This window comes from Staurois parvus, unplaced genomic scaffold (genome assembly GCF_062004578.1).
Source record: "Staurois parvus isolate SC_StPar_1 unplaced genomic scaffold, SC_StPar_1.0 ptg000056l, whole genome shotgun sequence".
In the NCBI taxonomy this organism is placed as follows: domain Eukaryota; kingdom Metazoa; phylum Chordata; class Amphibia; order Anura; family Ranidae; genus Staurois; species Staurois parvus.
Window position 1 is genome coordinate 14,946,200 of NW_028317852.1, and position 27,427 is coordinate 14,973,626.

Here is a 27,427-nt window from a genome sequence, read left to right on the forward strand (position 1 = left end):
AAAATGGAGCCAAACAACTATTTGATAATAAATGGCTTCATATGATCACCATCCTTCAATAAAAGAGCATTCTTTGGCATGATCAGTCATATTTTCAATATCAATGCCAAAATTTCACATTCCAGGGTATGCAAACTTTTGAGCACAACTGTCTATATATAAATATATTTTGAAATATATTGAATATGGACAAAATTGTAGCATTTCAAATATATGTCAATATATTTGGGAAGAATATTTTTAAATATATTTGAAATATATTTTTCTTTCATGTGGGTATGAAGCTGGCTAAAGAATAGATAGTAGAGTGTGGTTGTAAATGGGGTTCATTCGGAACAGAGACCAGTCAATAGTGGTGTACCACAAGGCTCTGCACTAGGTCCTGTTCCACCTAGTCTTTATATCAGTGATATAACTAGAGGGTTGTTGGGAAAGGTACTGTATGTGTTTTTGCTGATAACAGGTGTGCACTAGGATTGATATCCCTGGAGGTGTCTGTGGAACATGGAACGTGGAACATGGTTTGCCATTGGTAGAAAATTGGCCAAAGCAGTAGAAACAATAGTTCAATGTTTCTAAATGTAAAATAATGTTCCTAGGGAATCCCTTAATAGAGTACAATATTGGGAGTACAGTATTGGCCAGCACTACAGAGGAAAAAAAAATTACTTCGTACTTATTTCAGGTTATTGCAAAATGAGCAAACAGTGTAGCCAGGCAGTGGGAAAAGTGAACAGAATTCTAGGATGCATCACTAGAGGGTCACCAGCTGGAAGGAAGGAGGTCCTGATTCCCCTACATAGATCTTTAGTTAGACCTCATTTAGAATACTGTGTCCAGTTCTGGAGACTTCATTTACAAAAGATATAAGATAGAATGAGTCCAAAGATCAGCAACAAAAGGTGTGAAAGGTCTGGGGGATAAAACATATAAGGAGAGATTTCAAAAACGTAATATGCACAATCTGGAGGAAAGAAGTGAAAGGGGAGACATGATTGAAACCTTTAAATGAATCAAGGAGGTGAATAAGGCAGTATTTTCAACATGAAACCAAAATCAAGAACAGGGGAACAAGAGCTCAAACTAGCAGTAGGAAAGTTCAAAACTGATCTTAGAAAGTATTATTTTACAGAAAGGGTAGTTGGTGCTTGGAACAGACTTCCAGCAAAGGTACTGAGTCAATCAATAATTGGCTTCAAAAATGCCTGAGACAAACATAGATTTATACTCAGACAAAAAAGTTAACAAAAAAAAGAAAACATATATTTTTATTTATATGGGCTTGATGGACCACTAGGTCTTCTTTCTGCCGTCACTCTTCTATGTTTCTATGTAGTTTACTGATGCTATTACCTGTCCCCTTTACAACACATACTTCTAAAGTTATCCAATGGGTCTGCATCTTCATCCCCAGAGACTAAATTTGAGTTGCTTTTAGAAGACCTCAAAGTGGTAGTAAACACACAAAAAAAAGGATAATGTCATGTGCTAGTATACACCACACACTTATCTTAAAATGAAGTGTTCCTTACCACTGTAAATGGTCTTCCTTGTCTTTGTTTTGATATGGTTATGACAATTGGTATACTAGCTGTACTTTATATTGATCCTATGGCCTTACTCCATAGTTCTTATATATTTATGTTTTACCTTACTGCATGATTATAAGGCATATTTTTTCTGAATGCATAGAGTTCTACTGTTTTTTTGTATTGCCTCTTACTATGGAAAACTATATTGTCTACCATGCTGTATTGAGCAGTTTGTTTGGTTCTTTCTTCTGCCCGCATACATTTTGCCTACACTCTGAATGCTTTGTCTATTATTTCTATAATTACTTTCAATAAAAAATAAAATGAAGCCCTCCAATGGCACATTCTCACAGCTGCCAGGGCTTCCATCTTCACTCTGCATTCCTTCTGAGTTTGCGGGCTTTGACATTTTGAATGGCCGAGCTGTGATGATGTCACTCTAATGCATGCGTACAGGAGTCATGGCTGAAGCATAGAGCTCTGAATGGAGAGTACTGTCCATTCAGAGTGCAGTTTGCATACACTGGTGATGTCACCAGCTGCTACTGAATTAAATATCTTGAAAAAGTGCAGCGCAATCACAATATAATCAAAGGAAACACACTATTGACATGCATTAATGTGCAAATCCAACTTCAATGCTATATGATGTAAGAGTTTAGAGTGGAATATGAATTAATGTGCAAACAGTGCAAACAAATGACATCCATTAACATGTATAAAAAAATCATACTAAATAAAACTACCACGATGTAAAGTACATATATAAACATTAATAAAATATTATGTGCAGAAGTCCAGTCCACAATTTGGTTGATATACTACAAAGGTTCTCAGTGTCCAAAAACAGTCTCCAGTGATAATGGTCAGGATAAATTGTTGTATACACCCAGTGTAATCCACTACCAATTACACTAGCTGCTCACCTCAGTCATATATAAACAAGTGCCTTGCCCTTACCAGGCTGCAAACATTCTCCAGAATTCTCCAGATGTATTTAGGAGCTAAGGCTAGGTTCACCTATGCAGTTTGCGTTTGATCCGTTTCTGCAGTGTTTTTGCAGTGCATTTTGCGATTTTGCACATGCAATTTTTTCTATGTTTATTTTATTTCTATTTTTCTATACTTGTTGCTAGGCATATTAAACTGCAAAACGCATTAAAAAATCGCACTACATGTATTTCTGCAGCGTTTGCATTGAAGTCTATTGAACCAAAAATGCAACATTTTGCATTTTAAAATAGTCTCTGACCCTTTCCAAAAAACACACCGGTGAAAACATGAAGATGTGAATGCGTCCCTTTGGAAATCATGTTAAATGGACTGTAGTGCGTTTCTGTAAACTGCAAAACGCACTGCAAAATGCTTAGGTGTGAACCTATACTTAATCAACACAAAGGATCTGCACACTCTCCAGAAAGCAATGAACAGTACCTCCAGTCACATGATGCTCAAAAAGAGTTAAGAATCCTCAGTGAGCAGTATTTAAAAACAACATACATTTATGAAAACATTAAACAATCCAGAGGAAATATACTCACATCTTTACGTGCACAAGTCCCCACTTTGATGACGTCAGCACATTAAGCAGGAAGGAATCACATTTGTATGTGAAATCCATGCTGGCATTGTTTTAAAGAGGCAATTTGTCCAGTGCACAGCAGAATATTTCCTCTGGATTTTGTAATGTTTAAATGTATGATGTTTTAAATACTGCGTAACGAGGATTCTTAATTCTTTTTGAAATGTTATTAAAAATACTCTAAACCATCCATATAACATTTCTGATTAGATTTACTATATCATTTTTTGAGCAAGTAAAATTCGATTTTTTGAATTCATGTAATGTAAAACCCCCAAATCCTCCCCTCTTTTCTCATTTAGCTCTCCAGGAGTGTCAGGCCCCTTGCCTTTCCAGTTTTAACATATTTCAAATTCTTCTCCAACCTTCTCATAATCCTTCTCTCACCCATTGATCATTGATTTAGCACACTGACTACATTCCATTACCTTCAAACTGTCTTTAATGTAGAGTTCTTAACCCAATAAAAGATCAGCTCAGTGCTCTGGAAACCAAAATGTCCAGCCCCTCCCAGTCAATTTTTCTGCCCAACAACCCTGGCACCAGGGAGACAGCAAATCAATCTGTTGAAGTGACCTTGCAGAGCAATTGTATTATCAGCCTTTCTGATGATGAAATACTGCTAGATTACTACACAAGACATCTATTTTTTGCTTAGGGTTCCCCCTGAAATCCACACCAGACCAAAAGTATCTGGTATAAATTTTGGTGGGGTTACCCTTAAAATGCATTAACCACTTGCCCTCCAGAGGATTTACCACCTCCCCCTTCCTGACTAGGCCATTTTTTGCAATACGGAGCTGCGTTACTTTAACTGACAATTGTGCGTTCATGCAATGCTGCACCCCGGTATGTTTTTTTTTTCCACAAATGAAGCTTTCTTTCAGTGGTATTTGATTGCCTGTGCATTTTATATTTTTTGAGCTATAGATAAAGACTGACAATTTTGAAAAAAAAAAAACAATATTTTTTACTTTTTGCTATAAAACATATCCAGTAAAAAATTTTAAAAAATCAAATTTCTTCATAAATTTAGGCCAAAATGTATTCTGCTACATGTCTGCTAAAAAATCCTAATACGTGTAAATTATTTGGTTTACGTGAAAGTTATAGCATCTAAAATAGCAGTATATATACTGGAATTTTTTTTTTAATTTTATACTGGTAATGGCACCGATCAGCGACTGCAGCGGGCATTCTGACACTGGTGGGGGAACTGACTAACTGCCACTGACATCCCCAGTGACACTTTTACAGTGATCAGTGCTAATCAAAAGCACTTACACTGTACTAATGACACAGGGCAGGAAGGGGTTAACATCTGAGGTGATCAAAGGGTAAACTGTGTTCTGTTTTACTAAGTGTGTTTTTCTATGCAATATGCTGCTTTGTCTTGCTCTGCTATGCATGCTGGAGCTGACAGGGGAGAGTTCTGTGTAATTTACATACAGATCTCTCCCCTGTCAGTGTTCCTCAGCAATCGCTGGGTACCGGCGGGGAATTTCCATCCGGGACCCAGTGATCGACAGCTGTAGGCGGCAATCGCGGCGTGGGTAGGGCAGCACGTGCCTCCTACCCAGAAATGCAGAAATCACATATATATACAAGTGATTTTGCGCAGCCCTGCCGCTCTGTAACAGTACTTCTGCTATTGGGCAGCGGGGAAGCAGTTAAAGACCCTCATTAAGGGTAAGGGTCCTGACATGTATGTTGGAGGAGCCCACATTTTCTTTTGCTTTAGCAAAGTTTTAAGAGTTTGGTGGGTTTTTTGGAGGTTTCCAAAAAAAAAAAAAAGCTAAGCTTGCGGGAAAATGTCATTAAGACCTCGTGAACACAGGACATGTTTACTGCCGCTCTCAGTGGCTTCATGTGTGTTTTTTTTCCTGCTTCTAAACCCCACTCCAGGTTAGCCTATGTGTCCATGCACACATAGGGGGTTGATTTACTAAAGGTAAATATACTGTGCACTGCAGGTGCAGTTGCTTTATATCCGAGGGGAAGCTCTGAAATGAGGCAAAGCTCTGCTGATTTCTTTCATTCAATCATATGCAAGCAGAAATGCTGTTTTTTTTTCCTTGCATGTTCCCCTCAGATCTACAGTAACTGCACTTTCAGTGCCCTTGGAGTGCACAGCCTATTTGCCTTTAGTAAATCAACCCCATAGACGTTTAGCAGCGTTTAATGGCAGGAGACTTTAGAGGCAGGAAAGAACCCACTGTCCGTGCATCCAGGAGCAGCAGCTTTTTGTAAAAAAAAATGCTTCATGCTTGTAAACACCTCTAAATGCAACTAAATACGGTAACGCTAGGAGCGTTTATCACTTGAGCGTTAAGTCATTTCAATGTCCAGAGTAGATTATTATTTTCACCAATTAAATGAATAATGCCCAAGCGCTTAATGCATATAAACGTGCCTAAACAGGCATTTTTTTTTGCAAAAACACTGCTGCCAAGAGGAAAAGCTTCTAGGAAAGTTTTCAAAATGTCCTGTGAGGCCTTCCTGGCAATTTAACCAGCAGTCTATTTTGTAAATGTCAGTTTGTCTATAGTACGTTGTATACATCATACAGATGTGCCATTTCACAGGCATGTTTATCCAGTTAGGACTCATGTACACAGAGAAAACCTCTTCTGACCACTGGAAACTGACTGCTAGAAAACATAGGTTAAAAACGTCAGTTTAGTCATGTTTACATATGTGCGGTTAGCTGCGTTTCTGCACGTTTGCATTTAGAAGCGTTTTTAAAAGATAACCTCAGGAGACCCTTCCAAATTTTCAGAATGCACTGAAAAATAGCAAATAGTTAATTATTTCAGACATTTTGTAAGAAATAGAGAGAGCAGAAGCAGAGAGAGTAGTATATTTTGAGATTACCTGTCTTTTCTGGTTGTATTCACTATGGATCGCATCATGAGCATAAGCCTTAGTTCGCACTGGATGCGACCTGGCATGCGATTTTTGCACCTTATAGTCCGCAATTGGAGCGGTCATATTGGCGCGTTTCCGACTTGGTTGGAGCGCACCGATTTCAAAAGTAGTACATGCACTACATTTGGTGCGATTTTCATAGACATCTAACACAGGGCACAATTCACTAAGTGGTATTTTACCGCATTCGAGTATGCGGTACGATACCGCATTCGAGTATGCGGTACGATACCGCATAGAATTTAAAAAAAAAAAAAGTTTGAATTCACTAAAAAAGGCTACTAAAATACAGCATGAGTTATTTTATCAAGTCATGCGGTATTTTAGTAGTAAAATGCATGTGTTGATGTTTCAGCTGTCAGCGGGGTTCCCCACTGACAGATGAATGTAAAAGAAAGAATTGCCGGCAATTTCATTACAGCAACTCAAAATAGTACTCAGCAGTTTGTATGGTCCCCACGTGCTTGTATGCATGCCTGACAATGTTGGGGCATGCTCCTAATGAGACCACGGATGGTGTCCTGGGGTATTTCCTTCCAGATCTGGACCAGGGTATTATTGAGCTCCTGGACAGTCTGAGGTGCAAACTGGCAGAGTCGGATGGACTGAAACATGATATCCCAGAGGTGTTGGGATTGGCTATTGGATTTAGGTTAGGTGAGCGTGGGGGCCATTCAATGGTATCAATTCTTTTATCTTCGAGGAATTGCCTACATACTCTCGCCACATGAAGTGGGCATTGTCATGCACCAGGAGGAACTCCGGACCCACTGCACCAGCGTAGGGTCTGACAATGGGTCCAAGGATTTCATTGAGATACCTAATGACAGTCAGGATGCCATTGTCTAGCCTGTAGAGATCTGTGCATCCCTTCATGGATATGCCTCCCCAGACCATCACTGACCCACCACCAAAACAGTCATGCTGAATGATGTTACAGGCAGCATAACGTTCTCCATGGCTTCTCCAGACCCTTTCACATCTGTCACATGTGCTCAGGGTGAACCTGCTCTCATTTGTGAAAAGCACAGGGCACCAGTGGCAGACCTGCCAATTCTGGTGTTCAATGGCAAATGCCAATCAAGCTCTATGGTGCCCGGCAGTGAGCACAGGGCCCACTAGAGGACATTGGGCCCTCAGGCCACTCTCTTTAAGTCTGTTTCTGATTGTTTGGTCAGAGACATTCACACCAGTGGCCTGCTGGAGATCATTTTGTAGTGGCTCTGGCAGTGTTCATCCTGTTCCTCCTTGTACAAAGGAGCAGATACCGGTTATGCTGGTGAGTTAAGGACCTTCTACGGGAATCTCCTTCATGCTCTTGAGACTGTGCTGGGAGACACATGAAACCTTCTGTGCCATCCTCGAGAAGTTGGACTGCCTGTGCAACTTCTGTAGGGTCCAGGTATTGCCTCATGCTACCAGTAGGGACACTGGCAAAATGCAAAACTAGTGAAAAAACAGTCAGAAAAGATGAGTAGGGAAATAATTGTCAGTGGCCTCCACCTGTAAAACCATTCCTGTTTTGGGGGACGTCTCCTTGTTACCCATCTAGTGCACCTGTTGTTAATTTCATTAATACCAGAGCAGCTGAAACTGATTAACAACCCCCTCTGCTACTTAACTGACCAGATCAATATCCCAGGAGTTTCATTGACTTACTCTGATTAAAAAGTGTTCCTTTAATTTTTTTGAGCAGTGTATATACTATGTGAGACTGTTACCAACAAAGCCTCACCATCTATGGGCAAACATACATCTTCCCTGCTAAGTTGCTGTGTCTGTAAATACAATACTGCCTAAAAACAGCTCATCTCACAGCTAGATTGCTCTCATATCAGGTGAGCACTGTTATATGATTCCCAATAAAATTTAAAGTGTTACTAAAGTCAGGACCCTGCATTCACTGTATCTGGTCTCCTACAGTACACAGAACATTGAAATGCAATTATTTTAGTAAATATAAACTGCTAAATACCTTTTCTCATCAGCAGTATATAGCAGTCTTGCGCCTTCTCTCAGTGTCTAGCTGAGCACTGGTTAAAGATTTTAGGAGGGGTTTTCTTCCAGCTCTGAGTGTCCTATGAGGCTGCATAAGCCCTGGCCCACAGTCTGGACAGTGCTGATCGGCCCTGTGCTGATCATATGCACTCTCCCAAAGAAAAACAAACTCTTTAGCAATACACACTAAACTGAGCATGTGCAGAGTGACTCCTAGAGCTATGTGATATCAGCAGTTGGATTGGGGACAGTTAAAGAAAGGGAGTATCGGAGAAGACAGGATCAAACAGCCTTTTTAAACAATGAGGAGGTTTAACCCCTTTGATTCCACAGTGAGTATAAGAAGCATGCTTTACTGCATATACAAAATAATTTTACTGTTGTGGGTTTAGTAACACTTTGGGTGCTTAGTCTCAGCTCATATGTTTCCATTCTAAAAAAATATTTTAAAAAGTGCCCAAAAGTGACAAGAACAAAAACCAAACAAAAAGACCCAACATGTTTGACCCTCTTAAAGGAAGCCTTTGTCAGAGAGATAATATTTGCGTAAAGAAAATGTTAGAGTAATGAGATGACACATGGCAAAATGGTGAAACATGTTGCGTCTGGCAAATTTTTCAAACAAGTTTTAAAAAAATGAAATAAAGTTATGTTTTAGGTCATGGTGGGTGTAAAGTCAAGCAATGCATATGTGATGCAATCTGCCACTAGCTTCGAACTTGTAAGGTGTGTGGTGAACAGAACCCAAGTACATTTGGCTCATCCCTATTAGCAAGACATAAAGTGTAACTATAAAGGGCAGGGAGCTAGGCAGAGTTAGTGACATTATTGGGGCACATTAGTGTGCATTCACAATTTCACCTCTGAATAGTTGTTGAAAGAGTCATGATGAAATAGGTTTATATTAATACCAGGAGACAACAGAGGGTCAAGAAATGCCCGTAGCGAAAATAAAGAAGAAATAGCGCAGGGCATACATGACTAGGCCCAGTGTGGGGGAAGGAGGAGCAGAAAGGGTTAAGGTTAGCTCCAGGGGGATTTGTTTTGATAGTGGGGGTAGATGATTGGTAGAGGTTGGTGTAGATGGGGTTTTTGCTGCACCTTAGGGTGGGAGGTTCTGTGAGGGGGTGTTAGTTTAGCTGGACAGCAGGAGTGTGAGCTTGGTGTCCGTTTAGCACACCTTGCTTCAGGCCCCCCCTTTTTAGATCTGCCATGGACGGCCTTCTGGCTCAACTGCGGGAGGCAGCGGAGGACAGGGGGATGGACTGGCTGCAGAGCCGGGTCTCGGATCTCTTACAGGATCCGGGCTCATCACCTGCAGCAGGGGGGCGGAAGCGCCCACGTGCTCGGAGGTCTAGGCCTCCGGAGCGCTTTAGCCCGGGCTCCCCCCCCCTCCCAGAGCTCAGCGCCACCATGGGAGCCCCGCTCGGGCCCCTCCGGCTCCGCTGGCAGGGCGCTCCCTTGCCTCTGCTAGCGGGGAAGCCGGGAGGAACCCCTGCCATTGGCGGAGCTCGGTGGGCGGGGGAAGCCCCTCCCCCCACCCGCACGGCGTGGAGGGAGAAGAAGATGCGGCTCCTCCACTGACAAGGTGCCGGTCAGGGAGGGAGCCCTGCATGGGAGGCGCACAGCTGCGACTGCCGGGCTGTCTCCTGCTGCGGCCGGCGGGCCCCCTGAGAAGTCTGGGGCTCCGGCTCCAGTGAGGCAGCAGCCTGGGATCGGCACTGGACGGAGTGCAGCAGGGAGATCTGCGGCTGCTGGGCTGTCTCCTGCTGCGGCCGGTGGGCCCCCTGGACAGTCTGGTGCTCTGGCTCCACAGGGGCATCAGCGGAGGACTGGAACTGGGCGGAGGGCAGCTGGAAGTGCTGCAGGTCGGAGCCCAGGGACGGCGGTGAGCGTGGCTGGTGCCGGGAGGCGGAGTCGTGAGCGGCACAGACCAGCAGGACCCGTGGCTCCTGGGACTGGGAGGCCATCTGAACATCGTGCGGAGGAAGAGATGTCGGAGGGCGAGCTGTCGGAACCCGACGGTGGATCGTGAGCGCGCGGCTGATGGGGCATCTCCTGGGCAACCTGGTGAGTTACCTGTTCTGGGGTCTATCTCTTTTTCTTCTGCGTTACGGGTTCTGCTGGGGGGTGGTAGGGCCTCTGCGGCGTGCACTGTTGGCGTTCCCCCGTCGGGTATAGGTGGGGGTCTCGGTGATGTGATTTCTGGTCTGCGGGACCTGTTGCGGCGTCTTGAGTGGGGCGGTGGTGGGGCGCCTGGGCCTGCTTCTGCGTGGCTCCCGCCAGATGGTGGGGAAGTTTTCGGGGTTCTTGTACAGGACAGCGGGGCCGTGCGGCATCCGGGGGTTTCTTCTCCTCCGGGGTCTGGGCTAGGGGTTGTTCCGGCCGAGACAGGTGATCGGGGTTCTGCGGCCCCCTCCGCGGTGTTGGGTGAGGATTCGAGGGTGTCCGGGCCTGTCGGCTTGGCGGACTCGGCCAGGGGCGAAGTGTACGTGTGTTTTGAGGGTCCTTTGGGTGCGCACTTACAGTCGGAGGTACGGGAGAAGATTTGGAGTGGGGAGTATGTTGATATATTCTCACTCTTGCCTTTGGAGCGTTTTCCTTTTGATGGGTCCCGGGTTGACGAGAGTAGGCGGGTGGAAGCGGAACAGCGGCGTTTTCGTTTTATCCCGCGTACCTTTGCAAATTGGTTGCAGGTGTTCACGATCATGGCCAGTGTGATTGGGGAGAAGGCTCCTGAACATTGCTCGGCACTGTTCAGTTACCTTGATGCCATTGGTGAGGCTCACAGGGTTTATGGGGGTACTGCGTGGCTTCGGTAAGATGAGCAGTTTAGGCAGAGGAGGGCGGTTCGCCAGTCGTTGCGTTGGGATCATAAGGACATTGGCCTCTGGATGCGACTCATGACACCGGCGAGGGCCCCTGGTTCGTTTTTTCAGGTTGGGGCCGGCGGTTCGTTCTCCCCGGGACAATCGGCCTCCAGGCGTAAGGGGTTCTGCTGGCAGTTCCAAGAGGGGACGTGTCGATTTGGTGGGTCTTGCCGTTTTAGGCACGAATGTTCCGGGTGCGGTGGCTCCCATCCCTTGTCGCGCTGTTTCCAGCTGGGTCGAGGCCTTCCCGGAGAGCATGCTGGTAAGAGGGACGACTCCGGTGCGAGTGGAAAGGATGGGGCCTTTCTTAAAAAGGTATCCTGATCGGGCAGCTGCAGTGCTGCTGACGGCGGGTTTTATCGGAGGGTTTTCGCATTCCGTGTGCTTTGACTTTGATTCCTCCCTTAGCTCGGAATTTGCGGTCGGCCTTGCGGCATGAGGAGGTGGTTTCGGCTAAGTTGCGTAAGGAAGTGGGGTTAGGACGCATGGGGGGTCCGTTTGCTTGCGCTCCGTTTTTAGATTTGGTTGTTTCTCCCTTGGGGGTTGTGCCCAAGAAGGAGCCGAATGTGTTTAGGTTAATTCACAACCTGTCCTTCCCTAAGGGGGGGTCGGTGAAAGATGCTATTGATCCGGAGTCATGTTCGGTGTCTTACACGTCTTTTGATGCGGCAGTTTTCTGGGTTCGTCGGTATGGGCGCGGTGCGCTCATGGCGAAATCGGACATTGAGTCGGCGTTTCGGCTGTTGCCAGTCCATCCGGACAGTTTTCGTTTTTTGGGTTGTCATTGGCAGGGCTATTTTTACGTTGATAAGTGCCTTCCTATGGGGTGTTCTATATCTTGCGCTTTGTTCGAGAAGTTCAGTTCATTCGTGGAGTGGGTGGTTCGGGATGTCTCAGGGGTGAATTCGGTCATCCACTATTTGGATGATTTTCTTTGCGTGGGTCCGCCAGATTCCGGAGTATGTGCAGTTTTGCTGGCCACTTTGCAACACGTTGCGGAACGTTTCGGGATTTCTCTGGCGGTGGATAAGACTGAGGGCCCGGCTACAGTGATGACTTTCTTGGGCATCGTTTTGGATTCCGGCACGATGGAGTGCCGCTTGCCTGAGGTAAAGCTGTTGGCTCTACCACGGGAACTCCGTGGGGTGCTGGGCAAGCGAAAAATTCAGCTGCGGGCCTTGCAGTCATTGTTGGGCAAACTTAACTTCGCTTGTCGGATTCTGCCCATGGGTCGGGTGTTCTGCCGCCGGTTGGCGGCGGCGACGGCAGGGATTACCTCCCCTTTACATTTTATTCGGTTGACTCGGGATCATCGGGAGGATTTGCATTTGTGGCACACCTTTTTGGATTCGTTTAATGGGCGGGCTCTCTGGATGTCTGGCCCGGTTAGCAATTTTGATTTGGAATTGTTCATGGACGCGGCGGCGGGTTATGGGGCTTTTTTCCAGGGTCGATGGAGTGCGGCCTCGTGGCCTGCTTCCTGGCGGGAGGCGGGTTTTCTTCGCAACTTGGTGTTGTTGGAACTTTTTCCGGTGGTATTGGCGGTTGAGGTTTGGGGAGAGAATTTTCGAAATCAAAAAGTGCGTTTTCACTGTGACAATTTGGGGGTGGTTCAGGTCATCAATCGGGTCTCAGCTTCTTCACGACCGGTGGTGGCCTTGCTTCGCCATTTAGTGTTGCGTTGCCTGCATCTGAACGTTTTTCTCCATGCGGTGCATCTCCCTGGGGTTGATAACACCTTGGCTGACGCTTTGTCTCGCTTTCAGTGGGACAAATTCCGAGAGTTGGCGCCTGCGGCGGAGCAACACGGGGTTCCTTGTCCCGACTGGCTGTGGGAGATTGCCTTGGAGTCCTTGCGGGCTGGATCCGGCGTTCGGTGAGTGAGGCGACTTGGTCTGCATACTCTAGGGTCTGGCGGGAGTGGCTGGATCTGCTACAGCAGGTTGGGATTGATCCCTGGGGGCCGGAGGTGGTTTTGGCGGTATTGTACTTTGTGGCGCGGAATTTTGAGCGGGAGGTGTCGGCTGCTGCGGTGGATCACCGACTGGCGGGTTTGGCATTCTTCTTTAAGTTGCAAGGGTGTCGGGATTTCACTAAAGATTTTTGGGTTCGGCAGGCTCTTCGGGGTTACCGGAGGGCTCATCGCTGTAAGGATTCTCGTCGTCCGGTGTCCTTTGAGTTGTTGGGGTCTTTGTTTGTGCATCTGTGATCTGTCTGTTCTTCAGACTTTGAGGTGTGCTTATTTCGGGCGGCTTTTGCGGTGGCCTTTTTTGGGGCGTTGCGTATAGGGGAGCTCGTTAGTCCGTCCAAATTGGTTCTTGGGGGGTTATTGGTGGATGAGGTCAGGTGCTCCGGTGAATGGGTGGAGGTGATGGTACGTCGGTCTAAGACGGACCAATTGGGACATGGTGCTCGGGTGCGTTTTTTCGCTCTTCCGGCTTCGTTGGTGTGCCCAGTGAGGGCGGTTCGGGAATTTTTGTCCCGTCGTCCAGTGGGGCGGGGTTGTTTTTTCAGGCATGCTGATGGGTCGCCGTTGACGCATTTTCAATTTGTGTTAGTTTTTCGACGATGTTTGACAGCTGCAGGTTTGGATGCGTCTTTGTATGCTTCGCATTCATTTCGGATAGGGGCTGCTACGGAGGCTGCCCAGTGGGGGTTGTCGGATGATGTGGTGAAACGCATTTGTAGGTGGGATTCCCAGAGATTTCGCTTGTACGTTCGTCCGCATCTGTTGAGGGACTAGTGGGAGGCTGGTGTCTGTTTGTCCCTGGGCGATGGGGGGTAGTGTTGGGTCTTCTCTCTGTGCTCTATTGTTTTGCTTTTCTTTCTTTCAGATGGAGCGTTGTGCCTGGTTTGGATCCTGGGTCACTCTTATGTGTTTTGGGGGGCCAGGCGGGCTGATGTGAGGCCCAATGGCAGGCAGCTGGGGTTAGCTAGACCGGAGGCCTGTGTCCGTTGGATAGGTGTGCCGGGCATGTTCTGGGGTCGTGTAGTGCCCGAGGTGCAGCGCTTTGCTCAGCTTGATAGACCACCAGATGTTCTTGTGCTTCATGCTGGTGGCAATGATTTGGGGGTTAGGTCCATGCGGGAGTTGGTGCGAGATGTCAAGCTGGACTTTCTTCAGTTGCGGCGGGCTTATCCGGGGATGGTGGTGGTGTGGTCCGACATTGTCGCCCGAACCTCTTGGCGTTGGGCGCGGTCGGTGGAGAGGCTCAACAAGGCTCGGATCAAGGTTAACAGAGAGGTGGGGCGTTTCTTTAGTCACCATGGGGGGTTGGTGGTCCGGCACTTGGAGTTGGAGGTGGATACTTGGCGGTATCTCAGGTGTGATGGGGTGCATTTGAATGCGGTTGGGACGGATTTGTGGTCCCTGGATCTGCAGGATATACAGCGGGCTGCAGGCATACAGCGGGCTGTTCGTTTGTGGCGTGGCACGCATGGGTAAGGGCTTACCCAGCGTGCTGTGGCGGTTGTTGGTCTTTGGAGGCGGTTCTTATTTGGAAGGTAAACAACAATGGTGTGGGCCCCATCCATGGTATGGGATGCCCGGGGACATTCCCAGTTAACCAAGGTTTAACTGGAAGGTGGTGGTGCTGCACTGCGGATGGTATGGTTGTCTCCAAGCTGGTTGGTTGCGGCTGGGGGCCTAGTGTATATGGTTGTCCACAGGTGCATTTCGGATCGTTTGGGGTGCCTTCGAAGACCAACAACAGTTCTTTGGGTTTCTGTTATAAGGAATGGTTGGTGTATTGTAACTTGAGTTGTTAATAAAAGGCCATGTTGGCCATTTACTCCAAAACTGGTGTCTGTCTTTTGTTAGTATAATTGGTTAAGGGGAAGGGGGTTGGTGTGGAACGGTAATGGTGGTAATGGGGAAGTGGACGAGCCTATCTCTGGTGCAATAGTCATGTTTAAAGATGCAGTATGCAGAGAGTTGCTTACCTGTGAGACAGCCACAGAGAGCTGCGATGAGCTGTAAGGCAGAAAACTTCAAGTAGGACCTCTACCTGTATGACTGCTGAAAGTATTTGATTGTGCATTATGGGAGAGGAGAGGAAAAGGCTACTGTGAATGTTCCAAGTGTCAACAAATCACCCCAGTGATCTAAAATTGCCAGCTTTGCATGTGTCAAATAAAGCTTTGCTTTTATAGAACTACTGTATATGATAGGATATATTATGGAAAATTATAAGGACGAATCCATAAACAATTTCCACAAAAATATCTACAACTTACCTCTGCAAGTTGGTAGATCTGGACTCCATCTCCCTTCATGATTGCAGGAACTTTCAGATCCTCCAATGAGCTCATATCCTTCTCCACAACTGTACCTCAGTTTGTCACCATACTGGTATTCGGTTTTCAAAGGGATAAAGGAAGTCTTCGCTGTACTGTTAGGATATGGGCAGGTCTTAACTGAAACAACAAAAAAAAGTATATTATATTTACAGTATATATACAGTCAGGTCCATAAATATTGGGACATCGACACAATTCTAACATTTTTGGCTCTATACACCACCACAATGGATTTGAAATGAAACAAACAAGATGTGCTTTAACTGCAGACTGTCAGCTTTAATTTGAGGGTATTTACATCCAAATCAGGTGAACGGTGTAGGGATTACAACAGTTTGCATATGTGCCTCCCACTTATTAAGGGACCAAAAGTAATGGGACAATTGGCTTCTCAGCCGTTCCATGGCCAGGTGTGTGTTATTTCCTCATTATCCCAATTACAATGAGCAGATAAAAGGTCCAGAGTTCATTTCAAGTGTGCTATTTGCATTTGGAATCTGTTGCTGTCAATTCTCAAGATGAGATCCAAAGAGCTGTCACTATCAGTGAAGCAAGCCATCATTAGGCTGAAAAAACAAAACAAACCCATCAGAGAGATAGCAAAAACATTAGGCGTGGCCAAAACAACTGTTTGGAACATTCTTAAAAAGAAGGAACGCACCGGTGAGCTCAGCAACACCAAAAGACCCGGAAGACCACGGAAAACAACTGTGATGGATGACCAAAGAATTCTTTCCCTGGTGAAGAAAACACCCTTCACAACAGTTGGCCAGATCAAGAACACTCTCCAGGAGGTAGGTGTATGTGTGTCAAAGTCAATAATCAAGAGAAGACTTCACCAGAGTGAATACAGAGGGTTCACCACAAGATGGAAACCATTGGTGAGCCTCAAAAACAGGAAGGCCAGATTAGAGTTTGCCAAACGACATCTAAAAAAGCATTCACAGTTCTGGAACAACATCCTATGGACAGATGAGACCAAGATCAACTTGTACCAGAGTGATGGGAAGAGAAGAGTATGGAGAAGGAAAGGAACTGCTCATGATCCTAAGCATACCACCTCATCAGTGAAGCATGGTGGTGGTAGTGTCATGGCGTGGGCATGTATGGCTGCCAATGGAACTGCTTCTCTTGTATTTATTGATGATGTGACTGCTGACAAAAGCAGTAGGATGAATTCTGAAGTGTTTCGGGCAATATTATCTGCTCATATTCAGCCAAATGCTTCACAACTCATTGGACGCCGCTTCACAGTGCAGATGGACAATGACCCAAAGCAGACTGCAAAAGCAACCAAAGAGTTTTTTAAGGGAAAAAAGTGGAATGTTCTGCAATGGCCAAGTCAATCACCTGACCTGAATCCGATTGAGCATTTCACTTGCTGAAGACAAAACTGAAGGGAAAATTCCCCAAGAACAAGCAGGAACTGAAGACAGTTGCAGTAGAGGCCTGGCAGAGCATCACCAGGGATGAAACCCAGCATCTGGTGATGTCTATGCGTTCCAGAATTTAGGCTGTAATTGACTGCAAAGGATTTGCAACCAAGTATTAAAAAGTGAAAGCTTGATTTATGATTATTATTCTGTCCCATTACTTTTGGTTCCTTAATAAGTGGGAGGCACATATGAAAACTGTTGTAATTCCTACACCGTTCACCTGATTTGGATGTAAATACCCTCAAATTAAAGCTGACAGTCTGCAGTTAAAGCACATCTTGTTTGTTTAATTTCAAATCCATTGTGGTGGTGTATAGAGCCAAAATGTTAGAATTGTGTCGATGTCCCAATATTTATGGACCTGACTGTATATATATATATATATATATATATATATATATATATATATGATTTTAAAAAAGGAAATATAATTTTCCCCATATTCTGATGAGAGACATCAATAATAGGCATATCGTTTCTGATTTACTACTAGGAAGATGCTTAGATGTGGACTTTTAAAGTACCATGCCAAATCTATACTATGTATTGCTGTTCTGCTGGATGGGTAAAGGGCTGGAGAATTTTCTTGACACATTTCCCAAAACTAAATTCCTCTTCAAGAGTAGGATTGAGGCTAAATTCTACAAAGAACATAAAATGCATATAAGTACAATAATCAGGCATTGATGTTGGACGATAAGGCCTGGCTCGCATTCTCCACTCTAATTCATCCCAAAGGTGTTCTATCAGAATGAGGTCAGGACTCTGAGGTGGACAAGTTTCTCCCCCCCCAAACTCGCTCATTCATGTCTTTATGGACCTTGCTTTGTGCAGTGGTGCGCATTCATGTTGGAACAGGAAGGGACCATCCCCAAATTGTTCCCACGAAGTTGGGAGCATGAAATTGTTTAAAATGTCTTGGCATGCTGACACATTAAGAGTTCCCTTCACTGGAACTAAGGGGCCAAGCCCAACCCCTGAAGAATAACCCAACACCATAATCCCCTCTCCACCAAACTTTACACTTGGAACACTGCAGTCAAACAAGTATCATTCTCCTGGCTACGGCCAAACCCAGACACATCCTTCGGAATGTCAGACAGAGACGCATGATTCATCACTCCAGAGAACACATGTCCACTGCTCTAGAGTCCAGTGGCAGCATGCTTTACACCACTGCATGCAATGGTTTGCAGTGCACTTGGTGATGTAAGGCTTGAATGCAGCTGCTTGGCCATGGAAACCCATTCCATGAAACTCTACTTGTTGTGCTAATCTGAAGTCCACACAAAGTTTGCAGGTTTTTAGCTATTGACTCTGCAGACAGTTGGCAACATCTGCGCACTGTGCGCTTCAGCATGCACTGACCAATCTATGTCATTTTATGTGACCTACCACTTCGTGGCTGAGTTGCTGTTGTCCCCAGTTGCTTTCACTTTGTTATAATATCACTAACAGTTGACCTTGGAAAATTCAGTAACAAGGAAATTTCATGCATAGACACAGATGGCAACCTATCACGGTACCATGCTTGAATTCACTGAGCTCCTGAGAACGACCGACTCTTTCACAAATGTTTGTAGAAGCATGCCTAGGTGCTTGATTTTATACAACTGTGGCCATGGTGGTGACTGGAATACCTGAATCCAATGATTTGAAGTAGTGTCCCAATACTTTTGGCAATATGGTGTGTGTTTCTTTTTATATATATTTATAAATATATATATATATATATATATATATATATATATATATATAAATAAATAAAAGGAATCGCAGGATGAGCACAGGGACACCAAAAATAATCACTAGGGCCTTAACATCCAAAAACAGCCACAAGCTCCTATATCATACTACGCAAGATCTTATAAGGAATGTTGTCCAAATCTTTTTGATAATTACTGCTCACACCTATATAGCTTAGATGTTCAGTGATCTTTGCAAAATCATAAGGAATGTCATATCTTGTGAGTCAGCTATTGGGCTAGGGAAAGATAAAGCACAGTATTAAAGTTGGAGCTCAGGTTTTAATTCACCCCCTCCCTTTATGTAATGAGTATCGTATCTTAAGGACAGGTATTATTGCTCCAGATATACAGAACTGACCATTTTCTAAATGTGCTCCTATATTAAACGAGAAATATCAGGCTTCAATATTTCTAGAAATCAAAAGCCAGTCTATCAGAGAATACTGATTTAGCTGACTAACCCACTTACCCCAAATTGGAAAGGTCTACCTCTTGTACAGCAAAGTATACATGAGAAGGGAGGTATTGGTGAGAAATTTTCCTTCCTTCCACATGTGTGCATAGCCCCAATGGAGTCCACCAATGGACTGAGATGGAACATCAGAGCAGCCATCAAAGGAGTATATCCCATATATCAGTATGGCCAACCAACTTTGCAATTACAGAGACACCGTTAGCAAGAAGTGGGTGGGCGGGATAAACCTGATCCACCTAAGGCAGGCTTCATCCCCTACAGGTGCAAGCTGGTCATATGGATGCATCCAGGGAGGGAGCCCAGACATTAATGGGGATAGACCAGCCTGAAGTATCTACATCCCCAGGACACTGCCCACCCAGATATTACTTTACTGCTAATAAAGGTCCATACATTTTACAATACGTTCAAACTGTCAGTTAAATGCAGTTATGCTATGTTCTTATGTACAGATGTATGTTGCGACAAAATAGCAACAGCAAGACTTACATTCAGTGCATATATAATTAAAGGCTATACCAGGGGTCTGCAACCTTTAAGACATAAAGAGCCACTTGGACCCATTTCCGAAGGGAAAAAAAGACTGGGAGCCGCAAAACCATTGCAACATTTAAAACAAATCCGACACTGCATATATTGCAAAAAGCGCTCTGGTCATGAAGGGGTTTAAGGGCCCAGTAAGCAAAGGGTTAATCAGGGCCACAGTGTATCGTCATAATCACAATCATAGCCTTAGGTCAGTGGTGGGCAACCTTTTTTTTCAACTGAGCCAAATCTTGCCAAAACCACGATTGAAATTTATTTTGAGAGCCACATTTTTAAAACTGAAAATACATCCCCCATATAGTAATTCATCCCCCATAGTAATTCATCCCCCATATAGTAATTCATCCCCCATATAGTAATTCATCCCCCATAGTAATTCATCCCCCATATAGTAATTCATCCCCCATATAGTAATTCATCCCCCATAGTAATTCATCCCCCATAGTAATTAATCCCCCATATAGTAATTCATCCCCCATATAGTAATTCATCCCCCATATAGTAATTCATCCCCCATAGTAATTCATCCCCCATATAGTAATTCATCCCCCATAGTAATTCATCCCCCATAGTAATTCATCCCCCATAGTAATTCATCCCCCATATAGTAATTCATCCCCCATAGTAATTCATCCCCCATAGTAATTCATCCCCCATAGTAATTCATCCCCCATATAGTAATTCATCCCCCATAGTAATTCATCCCCCATATAGTAATTCATCCCCCCTATAGTAATTCATCCCCCCATAGTAATTCATTCCCCATATTGTGTCAATTCACTTACCTTTGCTCCGCGCGTTCCTCTCGCCGTGTTCCCACGCCGTTCCGGTCTTCAGGGCGGACTGTGAGAGGAGTTCGTCACGCTGCCCCGCCTACATCCTGACAGCCAATGTTTGCCACGCTCCGCGGGCCGGATTAAAAGGTCCGCCGGGCCGTAGTTTGCCCATTGCTGGGCTAGCTGCAGAGTCCTGACTTTTGGGGCGGCCGCCCGAGAGGAGGGAGGGGAGCGGGTGCCCGGCACACAGAAGAGCCGCATTAAAATGTGTAAAGAGCTGCGGCTTGCCAACCACTGAGCTACGGCAACCCTATTGCCTGTCACCTGGTGGGCAGTGTGCTCCGGAGCCGCAGCAAAGGTGAAAAAGAGCCGCATGCGGCTCTGGAGCCGCGGGTTGCCGACACCCGGGCTATACCATAGTCTTCTTTATCCTCTCTATATTGTAACCAATACCAAGTACATCTATAAACATAGTCCTATCGGTGCTATCCATTGAAAGGATGTGGCCTGGATTAGAATATATTACTACTGATCTATCTGATTAAACCAGGTGTAGAGGGAAACATGTAGAAGGGGAGGGGGCAATTCCCTTGAGTTTTTTTTAGTTCATAGAAAAGACCTAAAACTCAGCATATCTTGCAAACCAAGGGGGACTGTTGCCCTCAGGTTCTGAATCCATCTTGCCTTACATTGAAGCACTCTTATTAAAGTATACCCCCCCCCCCCAAACCATCATGCATACTGATAGGTTTGTAAATGTTCCATTACTGGTCAAACAGCCATTGGTATTGTGAGCATCTTCCACATCTGAAAGTTCCTATTTCTCCATACAGTTCTCTATCAGTACCCATACTGTATAGTAACTTTGTGTCACCATATCCCTGATAGATTAAGAGTGTCTGTACACTTCAGGATATTATCTGACATATTTGTTGACACACAATGCACATGGATCAAAGAAGTAACTGTAATCAAGCTACCTAATACAAACCCATACCAAACTAGGCATTATGTGGACTGTGATACAATTGGGGTTGTCTATCTTATGACCTGCTTCAGTGGAGCTTCCTACAGTTGTGTCCAAAATTATTCAACCCCCACTGAAATTGAGTGTTTTGGCCAGTTTGACATTGCTTTTGATCATTCAGTCATCTTGCTTACATTTACATTAAAGAGGCACTTGTAGGTCAGACAAATATAACATAACAGTTATAATGAAATAACCACAAATGTCTTTTCTGTGCTCACAGCATTATCAGTTTTATTCAACCCCCAAGTGACATTCAATCTTAGTACTTAGTACAGCATCCTTTTACAGTTATAACAGCTTTTAAACGTGAAGCATAGCTTGACACAAGTGTCTTGCAGCGATCTACGGGTATCTTCGCCCATTCTTCATGGGCAAAGGCCTCCAGTTCAGTCACATTCTTAGGCTTGCGCACTGCAACTGCTTTCTTTAAGTCCCACCAGAGGTTCTCAATCGGATTTAAGTCTGGTGACTGCGATGGCCACTCCAAAATGTTCCAGCCTTTCCTCTGCAACCATGCTCTAGTGGACTTGGAGGTATGCTTGGGATCATTGTCCTGTTGAAAGGTCCAACGTCTCCCAAGCCTCAGGTGTGTGACGGACTGCATCACGTTTCCATCCAATATCTCCTGGTACTGAAGAGAATTCATGGTACCTTGCACACGCTGAAGCTTCCCTGTACCTGCAGAAGCAAAACAGCCCCAAAGCATGATTGACCCTCCACCATGCTTCACAGTAGGCAAGGTGTTCTTTTCATCATAGGCCTTGTTCTTCCTCCTCCAAACATAGCGTTGATCCATGGGCCCAAACAGTTCTAATTTTGTTTCATCAGTCCACAGAACACTATCCCACAACTTTTGTGGTTTGTCCACATGGCTTTTGGCATACTGCAGTCGACTCTTCTTATTCTTTGGAGACAGCAAGGGGGTACGCCTGGGAGTTCTGGCACGGAGGCCTTCATTACGCAGTGTGCGTCTTATTGTCTGGGCTGAAACTTCTGTACCCACATCTGACAAATCTTTTCTCAGTTCCTCAGCAGTCACACGGGGACTTCTCTCCACTCTACGCTTCAGGTAGCGCACAGCAGTCGAAGTCAGCATCTTCTTTCTGCCACGACCAGGTAGCGTTTCAACAGTGCCCTTTGCCTTGAATTTGCGAATGATGCTTCCTAAGGTGTCTCTTGGTATGTTTAACATCTTTGCAATCTTCTTATAGCCATTGCCCTTCCTGTGAAGAGAAATCACCTCTTCTCTTGTCTTCCTGGACCATTCTCTTGCCTTCACCATGTTTGTAACCACACCAGTAAATGTCTAGAAGGAGCTGAGTATCACAGTCATTTTAAAGCTGCCTAATTGGTGCTTATTATGCTTGATTGCTGCTCGGTGACATCCACAGGTGTTTTCAATACCTGATGGAAAGCACCTGTATGAACCTCTGTTCTTCAGAGTGGTAGTCTTTAAGGGGTTGAATAATTGTGGCAATGAAGAAACCACATAAGAACCATTTACTACTGTATTACATAAACAATTGATGTCATTTTAGTTGCATTTGGGTAGTTACAACGTCCTTGTAGGATTTGATTCTGAATACAATTCCAAATGTACACTATAGTCCCTAAACCCCTTTACAGCATTGGGGGTTGAATAATTTTGGACACAACTGTATGTAGGAAAGACGAAAAAGAAAATAAAATGCAGAATTGACCAAGTATTTTTGAACAGTAATGACAACACCTAGAAGTAGGTACAGTTGCAAGAAAAAGTATGTGAACCCCTTGGGATTACGTGGAGTTTTGCATGAATTGGGCATACAATGTGCTCTGAATGTCATCTAAGTCACAACAATAGAAGAACACAGTCTGCTGAACATAATACTACAGAAACATTAGATGTTGCCATGGTTTAATTGCACATAACATGTAAACATTCACAGTGCAGGGAGGAAAAAGTATGTGAGGCCCTAGCTTAATGACTTCTCCTAGAGCTAATTGGAGCCAGGAGTGAGCCAACCTTGACTCCAATCAGTGTGATGATATTGGATGTGTTGCTGACAGCTGTCCTGCCCTTAAAAAACACACACCTGTTTTGAGTTTACTGGTTTCAAGAAGCACTTTCTGATGTGGACCATGCCTCGCAGAAAAGAGCTCTCAGAAGACCTACAATCAAGATTTGTTGACTTGCATGAAGCTGGAAAGGGTTACAAAAGTATCTCCAAAAGCCTTGATGTTCATGTGTCCATGGTAAGACAGACTGTCTACAAATGGAGAAAGTTTAGCACTGTTGCTACTCTCCCTAGGCGTAGTCGTCCTGCAAAAATGACTGCAAGAGCACAGCGTAGAATGCTGCATGAGGTAAAGAAGAATCCCAGAGTGTCAGCTAAAGACCTACAGAAATCTCTGGCACATGCTAACATTTTTGTTGACACATCTACAATAAGGAAAACATTAAACAAGAATGGAGTACATGGGAGGACACCAGGGAGGAAGCCATTGCTGCCCAAAAAGAATATTGCAGCACGTTTGAAGTTTGAAAAAGAGCACCTGGATGTTCTACAGCACTACTGGCAAAATAAACTGTGGACAGATGAAACCAAGATTGAGTTGTTTGGGAAGAACACACAACACTATGTGTGGAGAAAAAAAGGCACAGCACACCAACATCAAAACCTCATCCCCACTGTAAAACATGGCGGAGGGAGCATCATGGTTTGGGGCTGCTTTGCTGCTTCATGGCCTGGACAGATTGTTTTCATTGATGGGAAAATGAATTCCAGAGTTTATCAAGACATTTTGCAGGAAAACGTACGACCATCTGTCCACCAACTGAAGCTCCGCAGAGGATGGGTGATGCAACAGGACAATGACCCAAAGCAAACAAGTAATTTAACAAAACAATGGCTGCAACAGCACAGAATACGCCTTCTGGAGTGGCCCAGTCAGAGTACTGACCTCAACCCGATTGAAATGCTGTGGCATGACCTTAAGAGAGCGATTCACACCAGACATCCCAAGAATATTGCTACACTGAAACAGTTTTGTGAAGAGGAGTGGTCCAAAATTACTCCAGATCGTTGTGCAGGTCTGATCTGCAACTACAGGAAACGTTTGGTTGAGGTTATTGCTGCCAAAGGAGGGTCAACCAGTTATTAAGTCCAAAGGTTCACAGACTTTTTACTCCCTGCACTGTGACTGTTTACATGTTATGTGCAATTAAACCATGGCAACATCTAATGTTTGTGTAGTATTATGTTCAGCAGACTGTGTTCTTCTATTGTTGTGACTTAGATGACGTTCAGAGCACATTTTATGCCCAATTAATGCAAAACTCCACGTAATCCCAAGGGGTTCACATACTTTTTCTTGCAACTGTATATAAAATGCATAAAACCGTGCAATGCTAAAACTAGTGGTAAAAAACACACTAACAAAGGACAGATATTACATCGATTTATCAATAATTTTTTACACCCAATTATTGATAAATCAATGTAATATCTGTCCTTTTTCTAGTCTTTTCTAGTTTTTTTTAGCAAAGCACTCTGGATGAACTACCCATTCAATATATATATATCAATTGTCATTTATTGATCTTCTAATGTTTTCTCTCTTCTTTCTCTTGTTAGTGTGTTTTTTACCACTAGTTTTAGCATTGCACGGTTTTATGCATTTTAATTCGATGTGATATTGTATATATATATTTTAGATTTTTAGATCTTGTATCTGATTCTTTGAATGAGTTATTATACCTTGTTGACATCTCAGCCCCTCTTCCCAGCCTGAGACTGCCCAACCCAGAGGGGAGGGCCAAATTTCAGTCTGTGGGCATAAATGGGAGTGAACAGTCTCAGTCCAGCTAGCTCTGATGAAGAAGGTACAGCCTTCGAAACGCGCCAGCTTTACTGAGTGTCTACCCCCATGATGGGATTCGCACTGGCTCCCTATCTCTGAAGTCCCCCAGAGGACTTACATGCCTGTTTTTATTCGCTGTTTGTGAGTACCATTCCTTTATCAATAAATTTTTGGTTACTGAGGTAATGCGCAAGGTTGGTGCGCTTCTCATTTTTTGTTTCACTCTCTTTAACTGGGAACAGACCACAATACAAATCTGACATGTGTTCTAATCCCTCTACACTCTATCCAAAAGAAAAAAAAGAAAACAATGTTTGCCTTTATTTGTACTTTAAACACCCCATATGGTGTTAAGGTCTAAGATTCTTCAAAGCTTCTCAATTATCTACTCAAGCATTCTTGAATGGCTACCATGCTTAGCTACACCATATTTTGCACTTTCCAGTTAGTACTGCCTATTATCAACCCCATTGTCTCTTTTGAAAGATGAGAGTTACAGCCCATACTACAAACTCTAAAAGCAAAGAAAGGTGAAAAAATCCAAACTTCTACTGTCTCAATCATGAGAAACTACATTATCTCAGAAAGTGTTGAACTTTCAAGGGAAAGCTCTTTGAAAAAAGGCAAGGAGATTCTGATTTAGCTCATCTAAAGAAGACTTTACTAGAGTCTGCAAAGTTACAGTTAATTGTTCATAATGTGACAGCAATCAGCTTTACATCAAGACCCTTTTAAACAAGACTTTTTACATCCACCAAAGGTCTTACATGTGCATCAGATCATGGGGAGAGCCTTGAATGGTCACCTCCAACAGCTATGTCATTAAAGACTTTCAAAAAAACAATAATGCAAAATATTTCTGGCGAAAGTGTTTCCTCAGGAAAAAACAGAGAAAGTTGTCATGTTTGGTTCGCGGTTAAACATTCGAACCTTACAAAAGTTCAACCGCACACTTCGTACTGGGACAATTCACTAAGCGGTATCTTACGGCATCCGAATATGATGTAAGATACCGCACAGCATTAAAAAAAAAAACCTACTAAAATGCTGCATGAGTTATTTTATTAGGTCGTGTGGTATTTTGATACTGAATATATGCTTTAATGTTTCAGCTGTCAGCTGGATTCCCCGCTAAAACCTGAATGTAAAAAGAATTGCTGGCAATTAAAAATTTGCAAAAAAAAGGTGTGGGGTCCCCCCATCCATACCAAGCCTCTCAGGTCACAAAAAAAGTGTGTAAACAATGATCGTAGACAAATCCTTTATTAAAAACAAAAATAAAAAAAGTCCCCCGACATAGATCAAACATCAATCACTATGCCCACCACCACCGCCGACCCAAAAAAGAAAAAAAAAGGCTCCGCTCTCGAGGCTGGATCCTGCCGCCTGACAGTTCTTAAATACACTATATTGCCAAAAGTATTAGGACACCCCTCCAAATCATTGATATCAGGTGTTCCAATCACGTCCATGGCCACAGGTGTATAAAAGTAAGTACCTAGACATGCAGACTGCTTCTACAATCATTTTTTAAAGAATGGGTCGCTCTCAGGAGCTCAATAAATTCAAGCATGGCACTGTGATCGGTTGCCACCTGTGCAATAAGTCCATCCGTGAAATTTCCTTGATACTAAATATTCCACGGTCAACTATCAGTGGAATTATAACAAAGTGGAAGCAACTGGGAACAGTAACAAAGTGGTAGGCCACGTAAAACGACAAAGCGGGGTCAGTGTAGTCTGAAGTGCACAGTGAACAGAAGTCGCCAACAGTCTGCAGAGTCAACAACTAAAGACCTCCAAACTTCATGTGGCCTTCAGATTAGCACAACAACAGTGCACAGAGAGATGGCCCCTTCCTGTTCCAACATGACTGCGCACCAGTGCACAAAGCAAGGTCCATAAAGACATGGATGATCGAGTTTGGAGTGGAGGAACTTGACTGGCCTGCACAGAGTCCTGACCTCAACCCGATAGAACACCTTTGGGATGAATTAGTGCTGAGACTGCGATCCTGGCATTCATATCAGTGCCTGGCCTCACAAATGTGACTCGAACATCAAGCCGAACACTAATCATTACCAGTCTATTTTTCAGTTTTCAGCACCATGATACTTTGAATGACAATGACTCATTCACGCAACTGTACCCAAACTAATTTGATATTTTTTTTAGATACAGTCAGGTCCATAAATATTGGGACATCGACACAATACTAACATTTTTACATGCAATAGATTACCACCACAATAGATTTGAAATGAAAAGAACAAGATGTGCTTTAACTGTAGACTGTCAGCTTTAATTTGAGGGTATTTACATCCAAATCAGGTGAACGGTGTAGGAAATACAACAGTTTGCATAT

The 27,427-nt window shown here is 44.2% G+C and overlaps 1 protein-coding gene across 1 annotated transcript in view; it reads right to left on the minus strand.

The window, feature by feature from the left end:
* LOC149470020 (C4b-binding protein alpha chain-like) overlaps window positions 1–27,427 on the minus strand; it is a 181,601-nt gene that overhangs the window by 50,324 nt on the left and 103,850 nt on the right. The window contains exon 13 of the mRNA XM_089668352.1: window positions 15,147–15,326. Within this exon, the coding sequence (XP_089524478.1) occupies window positions 15,147–15,326 (180 nt within the window). The remainder of the gene's footprint in view (window positions 1–15,146; window positions 15,327–27,427) is intronic.